The 16,593-nt window shown below is 46.5% G+C and overlaps 2 protein-coding genes across 4 annotated transcripts in view; one reads left to right on the top strand and one right to left on the bottom strand.

Moving 5' to 3' along the window:
• The window catches only part of LOC135912124 (trypsin-like), a 339,009-nt gene that overhangs the window by 63,787 nt on the left and 258,629 nt on the right, over positions 1-16,593 (top strand). For all 3 annotated transcript variants that reach the window (XM_070527759.1, XM_065444511.2, XM_065444510.2), the window contains exon 2: positions 264-435. The gene's annotated coding sequence lies outside the window, so the exon portion shown is untranslated. The remainder of the gene's footprint in view (positions 1-263; positions 436-16,593) is intronic.
• LOC135912122 (venom peptide isomerase heavy chain-like) overlaps positions 2,803-16,593 on the bottom strand; it is a 51,011-nt gene continuing 37,220 nt past the window's right edge. The window contains exons 7-8 of the mRNA XM_065444505.1: positions 12,744-12,907; positions 2,803-3,082 (exon numbers count right to left, since the gene is read on the bottom strand). Of these exons, the coding sequence (XP_065300577.1) occupies positions 2,873-3,082; positions 12,744-12,907 (374 nt within the window). The 3' untranslated portion in view covers positions 2,803-2,872. The remainder of the gene's footprint in view (positions 3,083-12,743; positions 12,908-16,593) is intronic.

The following is a 16,593-nucleotide window of genomic DNA, read 5'->3' as shown; positions in this document are numbered from 1 at the left end:
AGCTGGGTTGAGCCCTCGTAATATGCTTCGCATAAAATTAAATGACATGTTTCTTGAATCTGATATAGGTTGCTTGATAAGTTACTTTGTAGCTCTAATATAACTGCCTTATTGTTTATCTCTTGACCTGTAGAAATTCTCTTTTGTTTCTTTCAATATTACCGGTCTTTGAATACTGAAATATGCGAACCGAATCCAAGTATTTGAGGAAAATCATCTCCGAATAGTAAAGTCAATAACATTTCTTAAATATTTCTGTGCAGGGAGAAGTACAAAGTGCGTGAGGAGTCCTTCTGGTAAAAATTTGACAGCCACTCCACTGTGTGAAAGCGGATGACCAGAAAAAGCTGATCAATCGGCGTTGAGCTTCGGAGCCGGCACATGCGGGTACACGTAACCGTTCGTCGTCGAGAAACATGGAACTGCTCCCTTCAGGTGAGCCTGTGTACACCCCTTGTACTGAACAGAGGCTCGTTACCATTTATCAGCGCATCCTTACAAGTGCCGCCTACTGTAAACTCCCCAACGTTCTCGCCGAGAAATCACCACGTCAGCACATCCACCGCCTTCTGTCATCGCTCTTCGGACCGCATTCCGTTGATTTCTGAGAGGTCGTCATCGAACCATAGGCGATCAGATAGTTGGCAGGCTGAGCTAAAGTTGCAATCGACAAAGCCTCTATGGAACCTTCCCTAGGCGTCGTCATATCGCAGCACCATAACCTCGTGGCATCACCGTCTCTTCACGACATTCTCAGCATCGCCGTATCCGTCGGCAGCTCTTATTCGTCGATTACGTACGACATCGTGGGCACGCTCATGTTCTCGGGCCGCCCGATTGGAAAAACGTCGACGGACTCTGCCGTGCCGCTGCTCTCGCTGTCGATCCTTGTGAATACGCTGCTCTTCAGTCGTACCAATCACGCGTGGCCTTCCCTTTGCAACGGTGGAGGGAAATGGTACCAAAGATTTCCATTGGTCGCTTTATCATGCGCACACTAATTCAAGCACTACGTCACACATTCACATAGACTTAGCTGCGACGCAGTGCCGTTTTAGACAAAGGTGGCCGTCAAACCGAGCTTCGCCGCGAGCTGTGATATGTGTTTTCTTTTGTTGTTGGCTCTTTGACCCTTACTTTTTAAGAGAGAGTTTTCAGGGGGGAGCTATCCCGCGCAAACGCCATGAAATTCCGGGTCCTAGCCACAGGCAGCTTCGCTGTAACAAGAGAAATAACAGCGTCGGCTGTATCGGGACGAAACAGCAGTGGGGTACATGAAACCCTTTTTGTGCTGCAGACAATCTTTGGGCAGTGTATTACAGGGATCACGTGTACGCAATACACAAGTAACATCTAATCATAGATTTCTAGCTTACGTGCCTGGCTCACAACACACATCAATAGGGCCCTGTGATGAAATTTTCCAATCCTGCTCGCTTCCTACTCGTGCTTGACCCGCCGTAGTGAAAGGTGGTGGATGCAAATGGGCATCGCTGGGTCTTGCGCGCCAAGTCCCCCTCTTCACGCTGTTACTACACCGCAGGTGTCCAACGCGAGCGTGCCATAGCCGAGCGAACGCCAAATTTTTGCAGCTAACTTCACACATTGTAATCCTTCTTACTCCTGATAAACCCTTGTTTCTGTTTGACAAATTATATGTGCCTTCTATGGCTGAGATACTTCTCTCAAACGCAACCTGTCCTGCTCGGATCAACAAACGTAGTGCCGATCTATGGCGCTCTGAATGCCGAGCGAGAGCATCAACTTGGCTTCGACTGCTTTAAGCCTGGCACAACAATAGCGCCATATGCCTTCGTGACAGATGCATGAATGTGTAGTGGATACTTTCCGCTACCCAACCATGTCAAATTAAGACGCCTGTTAGTACAGTTGCATATATATGGGCGATATTATTTCTACAGCTTTTAGTTATATACGAAACTTAACGCTATATGTGATAATAAACAAGAAGCCCCCCCCCCCCTCTTCACAACAAGAATGGAAGCCATTTCACGTCAAAAACAATGAAGTTCATATAGGTAGACGCATCCATGTAATAACGTTAGCAACTTGACGAACTGACAAGTGAGGATGTTTTAGACGAGATAGTTTTCTCATGAAATTAACAAGTCTGCCACGGCAATTACACAATACAGAGAAGTAACGGTATGCATCCAGGCGCATGTGGTGGGGCCTTCCTGTTCAACAAGAGAAGTCTCCCATGTGCTACCGCATCGAAGGTAGTTCGAAAATAATATCGACATCGTGTGACCAAAGGATGGCCAAATAATAATTCAAGAAAAAATATGTCAGTTTGTGCTGCCTAAGAGTCACAAACCTTATTTTGGATGAATGGCAATTATTGAGAAGTGATGTCACATGCGCATTCAATTAGGAAATAATGTCCCTGGATCAAATGCCGTTTTCTTGCAGCAGAAAGATTTGGAAGAGTGGTGACGTTCATCTTTTTGTGGTCCTCTAAAATTCAACAAGTGCTTTCGTATATTTTAACAACAGCACAAATTGATCTCCCTAATCGAATTGAAATCAAATAGTAGATAGTATTTTATTCGTATTCAATATTTTGAATAATCGCAAACCTCAATTTAAAATATATTTTGTTAATGCGGTGTCGCACCTAATAATGTAGATTATTTCTGCACGTTAGAATAAATAATTTAAGGTTGACAAGTGGCGAATTGATTCGAATTCTTACTTACCAATTTATTTATGAAACGGCAGCTGGGTAATTGTGCAGACGTCTTCACATGGTGGTCTAATGAGGGGACAACATGCGACAGGTTTTGTCTCTGATGCCGCACAAATTATGCAGCTTTATTTTGAAAATACATGACAGTTAGAATACCGTCTACTACATGAATTCATGATTATGACCTTCAATGGTTTTCCAGCTTTCATAGTGGTGGAGGGCTTCTTTTATCCAAGACGAAAACTTGTAAACATCAACGATGATTGAATATATACTCATGTAGCTGCACTCAAGTGATCCAGCGCTTAATAGGCCTACTTGCACAGATTTTCCACTTTTGCGTCTCATGGTTATCGGGCCACCAGAATCGCCCTGTAAAGGAGAATACAAACAAAAGGGGGGGGGGGGTGGAGGCTTGAACACTTGAACTTCTGAAAACGCAATGCACTGATCATTTGCCACGTGCGTATTGGGGCGCGCTCCACCACTAAAAAACCTAGCACCACCGTCGGCGTGACGTGGCATGAGGGACCACGTAGACACAGCGGCCGCGTCGGCTGCTTCGGAAGCGCCGAAGCGAGCTCAAAACGAAGTTTAAAACCCCACGTGCGCCGCGCTTGTGATTAATTGGCGAAGCTTTACCGCCTTGGGTGTCTGCTTGACAACATTTTAAAGTACTATAATAAGTAATGGATGACTTTGGAGTTGTGCAGCATGGTAGGCTACTGCTCGGTGCCGCGATTCCGGACGTACGCAACGGAGCGTGGTGTCTGCCTTATTCACACGTAGCCGCAGGGCAAGAAGCTGCGCGAAGCTTGGCTGGTTAAAGTTAGAACCTGCAGATACCCATCGGCTACAAATTGGGCATGCAGCAAGAACAGACGAGATGAACATAACTGTGACGGTGCTAGGACTGTGCGATGTTCGGTGAGCAGCAGAAGACGCGCACTGAGACACTCGCCCGCGCCCGCTGCTCGGCTAATGTCATGACGGTTTGGTCTATGAACTTGATGCTAGATACTGGCAAGTTCACTGGAATCGAAAGGGAGCGGTAAGACGCTCATAAAAAAAGGCATGACATATGGTCACGTTTGTGTTTTGAATTAATGCGCTGGATCACGAAAAACAGGCAGGGGGAAATCGCACGCTGAGAAGACCGATAAACATACAGTGCGACGAAATTTGATAAATAATATTGAAATCTCCAAGAATTTACAAGACAAAAAAGGATTGAATCGTAGCGACGGCACATCACAGTCGCCGCAGCTAGGCGTCAAATTCTCTATAACGGAATTATTTTTGAACAGTTGTGATAGCGTACACGCGATAACGGTTGCAAGTGTACTGTCAAATGCTCACATGCTGCGCCCAAAGCTCACAGCATGGTGCGAAAACGCGCTCACAGCGAAAGCAAAGCATTGTGCGTGGACATGCAAACGCGCAGTCGGTCGCTGCGAACCTGTGCGATTCCTGAATTGAGGCTCCATTGTGTTATACCCATTTGGTTATACAGACAGCCCACTATAAGAACACATTTCACATAGTTAACTCTCAGCGTTTGGCTACCTTTCGTGGAAGAAGCTGGTTCGGGAGACTCCATCGTGGTGACCGCGCGCAGTAGCGTTCACAGAACGTATTCGGCAAAGTGATAGTGTCTGTAAACGATCCTGTGGTTTCAGTTTGCCCAAGATTATTATATCGACAGTCAAAAACTTCCCTCGGTTTCAAAGTACCTACGTAAATGTCCAGGAGGGCTGCCACGTGGTGTTTTGATTGAGCGCCGTAAGCGAAACCTATGAGGAGCGCGCTGAGTGATCCCTCATACTAAGCAAGGGAAGCGTAGTATGAGGGATCATATGAGGAATCCATATGATCATATAATCATATGAGGAATCCTCGCCGCCAATAGCGTCCGCAGCAGGGAGCGGATTCACCTTCGTGCAGCCTCTCGCTTCAATGCCGACGAAACGGCGAGAACACAGCGCTCACCGAGCTCTCCCGCTTTTGCAGGTGCTTTTCAAGATATGAGCCCACGCGTCACTCTTCCAACACTAAATAAGCCGCGAAATTGAAATCAGAAATTTGTGACTGATATCTCATTAGTAGTGCTACCTGGACAACTGTTGCTAAGCCAACATGATTTTACTACCCCTCAGCTTCAATTTCACAAGTACGCGTGCATCTGTGAATTTATAGTTAGTATTATACTTTTGTCTGTCTGCTTAGCGTTGCAGCGTACATACAAGAACGTCAGGGGCCTAGATATGACTCTTTTTATGAAAAAGGTGGTCCGCAAGAACAAAAGCAATCGCAAGGTTTTCAACACAGGCAATGATTGCCAATTATCATTACCTCACTTGGGTTTCGCAAATGCTAGTTTTACTAAACAAACGGTGGAAATAAGAAAGCTTCATGTGTGTGGAACGAAAAATAGCCCATTGAATGAGATCGGAAAATCAGTTCGGCAAATGTTATTCCTGTTTTTTTTACTTCTGAAAACGAGTCGAGCTCACAGCTGAGTGCTGAGGTAATCAGATCTATCCATTGTCTGAAAATTTCGCTGGAATGTGAATCTCTTTCTCTGCACCGGGGCGTTTTAATATTTTAGCTCCGTGGTTAAACGCGGCAGAGCTTTGACTAAGTGGCTCATTGTGTTTTCTACATGTCAACCCTGTCATTATGAAGCAAATATATTCACTCCAACGATTGCTTATACCATCATGTATGCGTTGTATCCAGCCCTACCGCGTTCTGCATTGCACCACGTTACGCATATGCAGACAGATGAGTACAACTACTCGCTGTTATTGCCATGTTTCGTTTTGTTCATTTCGTGTAACCATAATGGAACAGGTCCCAAATTTCTGACGTGTACTCTAAAAGCGGGTGGACTGAATGTTTGAGTACTGGAAGACGTATTTACAATGCTCAATTCCGCATACCCTGCATTCAGAAACCATAATGCTGTTTGAACTCTTCGTGTGCAACTCTCGGTTTCCCTTCAAGTTGAACATAATAATTACGCCAAAATATTTATACCTCTCCACATTGTATAAGCTTTGCGTATTGACGAAGCCTTACTAAGCTGAGAAATGTAGTTTTCACGTAATAGTTTCGCAACGCTGTTTAGGTAAAAAATTACGTTTACGCTGACGACTGCGTTCTCTACAATGTCATTTCTACGCCTAACGATCATAACACTGCGAATCAATCTTTTCTAAGTTTTTGTGAATTTTGCGAACTCTCGCAAACGAACATTAAATTTAAAAAAAGTCTTCATGTCCTTTCACAAGCATGCTAATTGCTCATATTTCAATTGATCTTATATATTACTTTATTGCAGCGAGCATATGAATATAAGTATTTAGGCCTCCTTTTCCCTCCAAGGTTATCCTAGTCAGAAAATACTGTATAACTTGCATCAAAGCATTAAAGAACTTCATTACTTGTCTAGAATCCTACTTGTTGCCCCGAAAGAAACTAAACTCATTACATCCAAAATTATTGTAAGACCTATTCTTGAATATGCGGCTTACAATATTGAGCCCTTAGAAAATTTCGCACAATCACAAAATTGAATCCGTTCAGAAAAAGGTGGTTCGCTTCATATACCGCCGCTATGACAGAACCTTTTCACCGTCATCTCATCTGCATGTCCTCGGTTAAACACCTCTTTCCCACCGTGGTCATATTAATTCTCTGTAACTTCACACTGTTTATTTTACTCTTCACATATGCTTCCCCTAATGCATATGTGACCCGTGAAAGGCCCCTAATCACGAGAAACAGCAAGCACTTAAACTTATTGGTCTTTTTGCTCACACCAACAGGTTTTTATACAGTTTTTTTTCCTAGGACTATTGAACTCTCGAATGACCTGCCTGATTCCATCCATTCTTTATCATATAAAGAATTTGGGAATGGTACTGAGTACTCCCTTTAGACATGTTCTCACATATGCTTCTTTTGTATTGTGATTTGTATTTGTCATATATTGTATTCACCCACTCCTGCAATAGCCTTTCTGCGCTGCAGTGTCTGTAAATAAATAAAAATATATAAATTTAAAAAATGGAGCTGGGTGGGTCATGTAAAGAGCAATTGGTGCAAGAGACAGGAAGCGCAGTCGAGGATGGAAGAAGACTTGTTGAGGCGTTGAAATTAGGAAACTCGCAGGCGCTAGTTGGAATCGGTTGGCACAGGACAGAGGTAATTGGAGATCGCAGGGAGAGCCCTTCGTCCTGAATTGCACATGGAATGGACTGCTGCTGCTCCTGCTGCTGCTGCTGATGATCCTTAATCAGTATTTTCATTTTGTGGCGTAGAAATCAGTACCCACGAATCCTACAGAAATCTGACATGTTCTTTTCGTATAGAACATAATTATATTGAGTAAGTGCTATGGGATAATCGGTATGTTGCTCACTTGATTTCTCAAGATAATCTGCAACATATGTATGTATTATAATAGCTCTGCAAAAGGATGACAAATGAGGCAAATGCAAGGACTGGCAAGTTCCAACTAAAGATTGAGTTTTTCACCAGCACCACCACTCCTGGACATGACGAAGTTGAGCATTAATAAAACGGGACATACTTACTTGAAAAAAAAAACCTAGAATAGCCAGCAAAACAAGATCAAAGTGATAGTGACACAGAGGTGCGATAAGCTAACAAAGAGACAATAAAGTTGTTCAAGCAATTCCGTAACACACACGCGCAATTCAAGGTCAAGCAATTCAAGCAACTTTTCTGTTAAGATACCCAGAAAGAAAAATTTCCAGCCGGCACTGATCCATGAGCCTTGCCATTGTGTTGGTGCTACAGAAGTCATGCGCCAACAACGTGCAGCGTTAGTGATTGCACACAAGTGAGGTCGAAACACACTGCAGGGAGATTTGTGTACGCGCAAATGAACGTCAAGACAGCACATTGTACAGTCTGACCCATATATACTCTGCATCGTGCAAGTCAGATTACAGAGCACACGAAATTAGTACGACATTCGCAATTGCCATAACAATTGTTAAAAGTTGCAGTGGAACCCTTCTAACATTGCCCTTCGCTTTTTTGTGAGCCTCTGCACGCGAGCGCTCAAGTTTTTACGCATGAAAAAAAAATCAATGGCATTGTTTTGCTGCTTTCTTTAAACGATGCTACGTAGAGTACCCATACGGCATAACAGAACAATCCGTAGAGGTAACCCCTTGTCTGTGGGGTTGCCCTGCCAAGTTTCAGCTCCAAGGCTCAATCACGGCCGATGCGGTTGCATTTCGATGCGCGCAAAATGCAAAACGTTCGTTAAACACAAAATATGGGTTTTGAATGCCAAAAGCAATCTCTGATTATAAGACACGCTGTAGTGGGACACTATGGAAATTTTGAACACCTGAGGTTCTCTAACGTGCACCCAAATCTAAGTATACGGGTGTTTTCGCATTCGGGCGCCATCAAAATGAAGCCGCCGTGGCCGGGATTCGATCCCAGGGCCTCGTGCTTAGCAAGCCAACTTCATAGCTACTAAACAACCTCGGGGGTTAGAAATGGTCGTGTATATATAATGGGTGGCTGGCTACAAAAATTGACCAACGAAAACGAGACACCCTAATGAAAAATTTAATCGCTGCTCTGTACGTGCGTTCATTTGGCGATATTCTGTATCGAGCGGCACGTTGCAAACAGAGCGAAGTGGCGCGTGACAGCCTAGTAACCTGCAGATCGCTAGAGGCAGCGCGTGGGCGCGATCCACAGAATCCACCGTGGACGGACTTCCCATACAGGTCGCGCTACTCTGGCGCCATCTCTTTGCCATCCTCGGCGCGCTACACTTTTTCTCTCACGCTTTCGGCATGCCGTCTAACTCGGCTTTCCCTCCAATAGCTCCGCTGCGCCCTTCTCCTCCGCTTTCCTCCTCGCGTCTTTTAGCCGGCGCTCCCCGTTCTCTCTTCCATCCTTCCCGCTGCTCGTGCGCCCCGTCAACCCAACGCGAGCCGCAGCAACGGGCGCCCAAAGGCCAGACCACAAGTACGCTTGCAAGCGTGCGCCAGCTCGTGTCCACGCACCCACGCACGCGCAGACAGTGCGCCACGGCTCAGTGAACAGCTCCTCTATTATGGCGCGCTTGCGCTTAACCGCGTCGGCGCGCCTGGCTACTCAGCTACGGCGCGGTACATACAACTCTCAGCGAAGCAGATTTATACCAAAGAAAGTGCGTAATCTTTCCTTATCGCGCTTGCAAAACAGTTGTAAAAATGATACAATTACGTGTATAGATAGGCATTTTCAAACACTGTCAGTCACTTCCAAGGCCTCTATGAATCAGCCCTGAGAACGTACGCTATCGCGCGTTCTTATGGATGGCGTTCCTCGCCAGACGTGGCGGGCTCAAGACACTTAGACGCGAGCTTACACGTGTCCGCACGTGCACGTGTGGTCTGGGGTTAATAGCGGTGCTCTAACACGTCAGGTGATGAAATTTATTCAGGAGTCGATCATAACAGTGTGCCTGATAATAACACGGTGGTTCTGCAACCTATGAGTCACCATCCAAAATGGGTGCTCGAGCAGATTTATGTTCTTTGCTGCGAGCCCAACCGGGTGCATGAGTTGAGGGCCGCCCTAGGAAAAATCAGGCGATGGAACGCTCCAGGAGCGGATGGAATCACGTTCCAAACGCTTCGGAACCTGCAAGATGCAGAGCAAGATCGTGTCCTGAGTGCTTCAACACCATCTGGAGCACTTGGGCTCTCCCAGACAGCTGGCTCACCGCGGGGGTGGCGCCAGTCCTTAAGGCACGGAAACCTGCGGCGGCACCCTCCTCGTACAGGCCAGTGTCTCTCAACTCTGCCGCCTGTAAGGTGATGGCGAGGATTGTCCTGGCACGCATGGAGTGGATCTCCTCGCAGGTGCACTATTTTCCGGAGCAGCAGACCGGCTTCAGTCGCTACCGCTGCAACGCTGACTCAATCGCCGACTTCGAGGCCACACTGGAGGATGCAAAGAACAGTGGTGACTTGGCCCTTCTCGTGCTGGTTGACGTACAGAGTGCCTTTGACAGCCTGCCCCACGAGGTCATGCAGGCCTCCTTAGACATGCTCTGGATCACTGGCAGCGTCAGACGCTTTGTCTCTGCCTTTCTTGCGTAAAGAACGTTCGAGTATGAGTGTGCCAGGCGCTCAGCGTCCCTCGTGCAATCGCCACCGGCATGCCGCAGGGATCGGTGCTGAGCCCGTTTCTGTTCAATGCAACCCTGGCAGGTCTGCTAGCGGCACTACAGGCAGACATCCAGTACCACACACAGTGCTCCATCTACGCTGATGATATGGCACTCTGGGTTCGTGGAGCAAGGCGATGCCTTCCAGCCGTCCGGAGATCACTGCAGGGGGGCCGGGACGCGTGGGCAACATTCCTCGGGAGCATCTGCTTAACCGTCTCTCCTACAAAGACGGAGGCCCTTTCTGATACACCCGAGGCCTGCCTCCCGCCTCAGCGTACACCAGTTGAGAATCGGCACCGACCCCCTTCCGTGGAAGCACAGATTGACGTACCTTGGCCTCGCCATAGACCACCGGCTGACGTGGTTCCCGGCTACTAAGGCCCTCAGCGCCAAGGTGCGCCGAGTACATGTAGCCGTGGGCCGACTCCTTCAACGAAGTCTAGGATGCCCCACTAAGTGGGCCCTGCGCCTGAACAAGGGTGCAGCAACATCGTCATTGTTTTATGTCCTGCCGCTCGTTTCCCTGACGCATGCTAGGAAAGGACAACTAGAGGTTCTGCACAGGACGGCCATCAGAACTGACCTGGGGCTTCGAAGGCACTCCAAGATCGCCGGAACAGTGGCTGGGGCCGACGAATGGAAACTGTCACTGCTCTTGTTGCAACGGGGACTGGGGCATATTGACAGGCTACATGGCGTACCAGACGGCCAGGTTCCCCTAGACCGGCTCCGGAGCCTGCCGGCTTCACGTATGGGCAGCCTGTGTCGCCTCTATGAGGAAACAGTTCCCCAACTACCTGTGGCAGTGGCTGTTCCTTCTACCCATCACGGACCGGCGGACGTGTACCTCTCCCTCAAGGGGATAGCCAATCTGAGAGCACGAGCCACAGCCCTGCAGCAGGCGGCCGCCTGCAAGCTCTAGGAGGAGTTGGGAGGACACCTGCTGTTGCTCATGGGTGGTTCGGTCCTCCCCAGCGGGTCGGCAACAGCGGCATGCACAGTTGAAACTCTCGCCTGTCACAGGCAGTGTAGGTTCCCGTTTACAGCAAGCTCTACTGCAGCTGAGCTCGCGGGGCTGCACCTGGCTGCCGACCTCCTTGCTCAGCACCCTCCCCAGCAGCCGGTGGCGGTGGTGAGCGACTCAAGCCAGCGCTCCAGGCCCTCATCAACCCATGGCGGCAGGACTTACAGTGGTGCTGCAGCTTGCCAAGTTAAAGGTTCTAGCCACCGCCGGAATCTCAATATCCTTGCTCTGGCTGCCCTCACATGTCGGGGTAGCCGGTAACGAGGAGGCGGACACCTACGCTGAAGCTGCCCATCATGATGTAGTCCCGCTTACCAGAGCGGTAGCGGCTTCGGACTGCACGAGACATCGGCTACAGTGCCTATTCAGCTCCATTCACCCGGACCCCCGAGTGGCTAGTGGCAGGGTCCCCAAGCCGCTTCCAGAGAACGGCCTCTCGAGAAGAAACCATTCCACACTCCTGCGCTTGGGGACTGGCTGCACCTGCACTGTGGCCCGGCTGTAATTCAAGGGCTGCGCCACGTCACCTTCCTGCAAGAGGTGGAGGGACCCAGAGACTCTGGAGCACCTTCTCTGTGCCTGCCATCCTTGGCGCAGGAACGCTCCACAGTGATCAACACCTACAGACGCCATGGCCTCCCAGCGGCCACAGAGAGTGACCTGCTGTTCCCGGTGTGTCCCCAGCTCCCTGCGCTGCGAAGCCTGCTGAAGACTATCAGTTCCGCGGGCATAGACACCCTATAAGCGCCCGCTATAGCGCTGGCAATATTACTCAGGACTGCCACCTGTTGCGCATAGTGGAGTCAATTAGACCACATCCGCCCCCTTTCTCTGTCATATTTCACTTCCCTCGCCCCTGACGACGCTTCGCCGTGCTCACGCAAGGGTAGCAGAATCAAGTGTCTTTCCTTTATTTAGACCACTATCATCCGATATTTCATAAACTGAACTGTTAGCTTTATTAATAGCAGAGGTGAGACTCTGTATACGCGCATGGTTTCTTGCTGATGTACATGCATGGTGGAAGCGTCAGGTTTATGAGGATTGTTGCAACGGTACAAAAGCGTTGATGGAATATCGAGGTGGTCCTTGTCATGCTCCAATAACGGGGTAACAAACAGTCTCGCAAACAACCACTTCTGCTACTTAGTGGTGATACACCGATCCCCTGTTCCTGAGGGGTTCTCAGCCATCAACGCAAGTTTGCCTTCAAACTGTTGTCGTCAAAAATTCATAACAATCGCGCGTACGAATTGCTCTTGTGTTCCCGAGCAGCCTATTGTGTCTGTATTGGAAATTCTGTGAATGCACTGTTTAATGTTTCACTGTTTTTGATTTCGCTAATGAACTAACCATGGCGCGACATGTAGGTGCAAAAGTTGAGTTTTCCTTGATGTGGAACTAGATTTGGATTTGACAGGGTGAAGGAGTACTAATGTTCCATCTTTGAAGTCATTTCGTTGATTTTGGGTTTGTGTAAGCCTTCTGAAGCAATCCGATAATTGTAAGGCACAACGACCAACCAATGCCGGAACTTATTGAATCTTTCTGCATTTTTAAACGTTAACTGCAGTAAAGAAACCCGACAACAACACGTATCATTTCAGTACTGTGATCGAATCATACACCTCGCTTCCGCAGTGAGCAATTAGATACACCAAACATGATTTTCTTGCAATTCCTTTTTGCATCATTGGATACCCCTGCGTGCGTAATACACTGACATAGCCATAAATGCACATGAATTATCCATGCGCATGTACGCCATCAAGACGATCGCCGCTGTTACTTACTTCGCAGGGAGTTCCGCTGAGCCCTACGGCACACAGGGCATATTTGGAATCAAATCCACTTATGTTCTCACCTCGGATATGTTTCATGAAATTTTCACACTTCTCTTGTGGCATTGCGTAAATATGTACATACATCAGATTTTTGGAGAGGTCCGGAGGATTCTCTAGAAACATAAAGAAAAGCAAAGTAACTTTTTAAACATGGTATGGTGTGCTCCCTAGGACAGGGAAACTCACAATTTAGATAAAGGTAAGGAAGGGAGACCATGAGTCCGAAAGAATCGTACATCCTCGTTGAATTTCGGTGTACCTGCTTTTATTATTATCACAGTTTTCAGCCGAAGTTTAAAAGTTCAGTAACCAATGGTAATAATAAATTGTGATCACGCACCATTTTGTTGACAAAAGGTTAGTAAATGAAGTAATGTAAGCAGAAAAAAGGGCCTCAGAAATTGCTGTCCTACGTTTCGATAGGGGGACCTATGTTTGCGAAATCGGCTTTGTAATGCGCGACAGAGCAGTGTTTGTGGTTTGGTAGGGTGACATCATGTGCGGTCATTCTGGGCTGCGGCCGACTGTGAAGGAAGAGACAGAAAAGAAGATGAACGTTGTAATTTCGCGTTTCAAGGCATCTTCGCGGGAAGAACGGGGTTGAAGGACGAGGGGAAGAGAGCGGGAGAGAATGAAACTGGCAGGAAACCGAAGGAATAGAGTGCGCTACAGGGGTATCGTGGCGTACGGAGAAGGTTGGAAACATTAAGAGAACTCAACAGAAAACATAGTGGGAGAAAACCGCGTGCGTTCATGTTATTTAAAGGTGGTCATGTAAGCCTGTCCGCCATAAAGGCGCCAACCTCCCCTATTAATCGTTAAAAAAAAGTAAGTCCGCGCAAAAGCAAACAAGGCGACAAGGGTTGCGCAGGCAGAGCAGAGCAGAGCCGGTGCGCAGGCAAATGTTTCAACATATTAAGATGGCCACGTGAATTATGGGAGCCAGAACCAGGGGTGTTGGGAAGGGAATGGGTTTGTGTTTCAAGGAAGGTTACCCTCAGTGTACCGACGTAGGTGGCGTCATGGCTCTTTACAGAAGTGGCTCAACCCTGTTTGACAGAGGCGCCGAAACGATATGCACAACGTTTGGAAGTTTTTCATAAAAGAGAACACAAAAGAACTAAAATGGTAGAAGAAGCAGGACGGGGCTGGTGCACATTGAAGAGAGCGTCGTATGGTTGATGTGTGCTCAGAGGCTTCGCAGAAACTGCTAATTTGAGTCGTAGGGGAGAGACAAGGAAGAGCTGGAAAAGGGGGATTAGGTGAACTTACGAATCAAGGTTAGCGGATGGCATCGAATGCTTTTGTATCTATGTTATTATTGTCAACATTTAAGGAGTTAAGGCAAATCTTATAGCGAATCTACATGCCGTTGCGAAATTGATTACCATTCGCTGCAGGCATATAAATATGCTCATGAGGTATGATTCCGTATATTCCCTCTCGAGCGGAGAATGAAAATTTCTCTGTAGTATACAAAGGCTTCCTGCATAGCACAAATATTTTCCGCGTTCATTGGAGTTGCTGGCAACAGCTTCGGATCAACTTCGCTTTGTATCTGCCCCTGGCCGTTCAGTTTTTATGAATTTGTAGTCCAGTCTCAGCTATGTATCGTTTATTATAAGTGGCGCACTATAGACAGTAGATTGCCTTCCTTAATGCGCAGGGAAACTTGAAGTTGCCTTCTGAAAGTAATGTGAAGGTCTACTTTTATCTGTAAAAGCAGATTGTACATGTTTGTATTTAGAGCACCTGGGGTGGCCACAGGAACCAGATGTTACCTTCGCTTTTCTACATAGTTTGGCATGTGCCACGAAGCATCGAATATTTGCAGGCTAGGGAACATACCAAAAACCTACTAGCTGCGCCTTCTATCTAAACACTTTCGTAGACTGTACCGTGAACGATATATATTCCTAAAGGACAAGCACTGAAAGCTACAACAGCTCTACGCACACTTCCCCCACGCCATCTTGCAAACTGCCAAACAATAATAAACAATGCGTCCCTCTCACATTTGAATATCCTTAAGTGGAAATTTTTCATCAGGACTTTCAAAGCATACGTCAGACATCGGATCACAGGAAATATTCAAAACGTTACTGTGAAAACCAGTCCATAAAAGTGGTCCGGAGAGCCGAGAATAAGAACGGACTTTAATAAAAAAACTGCATTCCTTGCAAACAGCCATGCCACACCAAATAGAGGGAACAGAAATATAGAAACATTATAGGTGGCTGAAGTCTCCAGAAAATTAAACCAGTCAAATGCGTTAGACATTTCTAAAATATCAAACGGGGAGGAAATAGTAGTGCTTGCGAAGGACCTAAATTTCTATCGCACTGAAAAAAATCTGTAAATCTGTTCTCAAGGAACGTACAGAATTCCCCCAACGGATGCTCATTAGGCATATTTTTCGCAGACAACAACGCACCAAACACCGGGATGACAGGACTTAGAGCACAGTTAACCAATATTCCTGAGCCAAAGCAAGCCATAGACCCGAACTGTATTTCATAACTCTCATTTAGGAAATCGTAAGCCGATGTATAGTGCCTAAGCGACCTTATAACCTTCTCCAATAGTTATATTATATGAAATGTTCGTTCCTTGTACGACATCGTCACTAAGGAAACAGATAATGACGGAAGTAGTGTTGTTTTGCCAGTAGGGAAGTGCTAGCACGAGGGTTACAGAGAACTACACAATCCTGAACACCTGAACACTACCATAAGCTAGACAACGAGCCTACATTGCCATATAACTGTCATTTAGGAAATCGTAAGCCGATGTATAGTGCCTAAGCGAACTTATAACTTCCTCCAAGAGTTATATAATATGAAATGTTCGTTTTTTGTACGACATCGTTACTAACGAAACAGATAATGGCGGAAGTAGTGTTATTTGGCCAGTAGAGAAGTGCTAGCACGAGGATTACAGAGAACTACACAATCCTGAACACCTGAACACTGCTCTAACAAGCTAGACAACGAGCCTACATTGCCATATAAGCTAGCCATTACCAATGGGCTGAAATGACTCTTTGCTGATGAATTCACGACAGCGCCAGAATTCACATTTCTCGAAATCAGGCAGCAAAATTTCAGGACGCTTCTATGACCTCCCAGAAATTCATAAAATTCCGCCCACTAAAATATAAATAATCTTCCAGGGCGCCCAAATATATTAATCACCCAGACATCTCTGTCTGGGTGCTTGACTATTTTTGAGGAGATTTACCCCAAACACTTCTTTTATTTGTAGAAGGTAACTCCGTACTGAGAACTGTGCATGATATTTATACTAAAGGCATGCTACCGCAAAACATTTTTCATCACGCTAGCCGTCACGGCCATATACACCAACCTGGCAATCTCTGAAGCTATATCCTCGACAGAAGAAACTACCCATACAAAATGCTCACCACTCTATTGAGGTCCATTTATATCTCTTTAAATTAGTTCGCATAAATAACTACTTGAAACAGGAGAGCAATTGCCACTGGCAAATACAACATACAAGTACGGCTACACCTTTTGCACCAACCAGCGCGAATATATTAATGGGATTTTCAATGTCGTTTATCAGACAATCCCTACAGAGAGCTCCCATACATAGTTAAACTAGTTGTTTTTGGCGAGATCCTCTTGACAGTCAAGAAATCTGTAATATTCCTATATTATTTTCACCCAGCAATAAAATTACATCGGATTCTTCTACTGAGGGCATCTTCTTTCTGGACACAGCAATATATATTCACAATTGAACACTAAATACAACGATTCATAGGAAATATTTC

Source organism: Dermacentor albipictus, chromosome 10, assembly GCF_038994185.2.
Source record: "Dermacentor albipictus isolate Rhodes 1998 colony chromosome 10, USDA_Dalb.pri_finalv2, whole genome shotgun sequence".
Taxonomy (NCBI): domain Eukaryota; kingdom Metazoa; phylum Arthropoda; class Arachnida; order Ixodida; family Ixodidae; genus Dermacentor; species Dermacentor albipictus.
The sequence above is the reverse complement of the archived record's forward strand: the minus strand, read 5'-3'. Positions and strand labels throughout refer to the sequence as shown.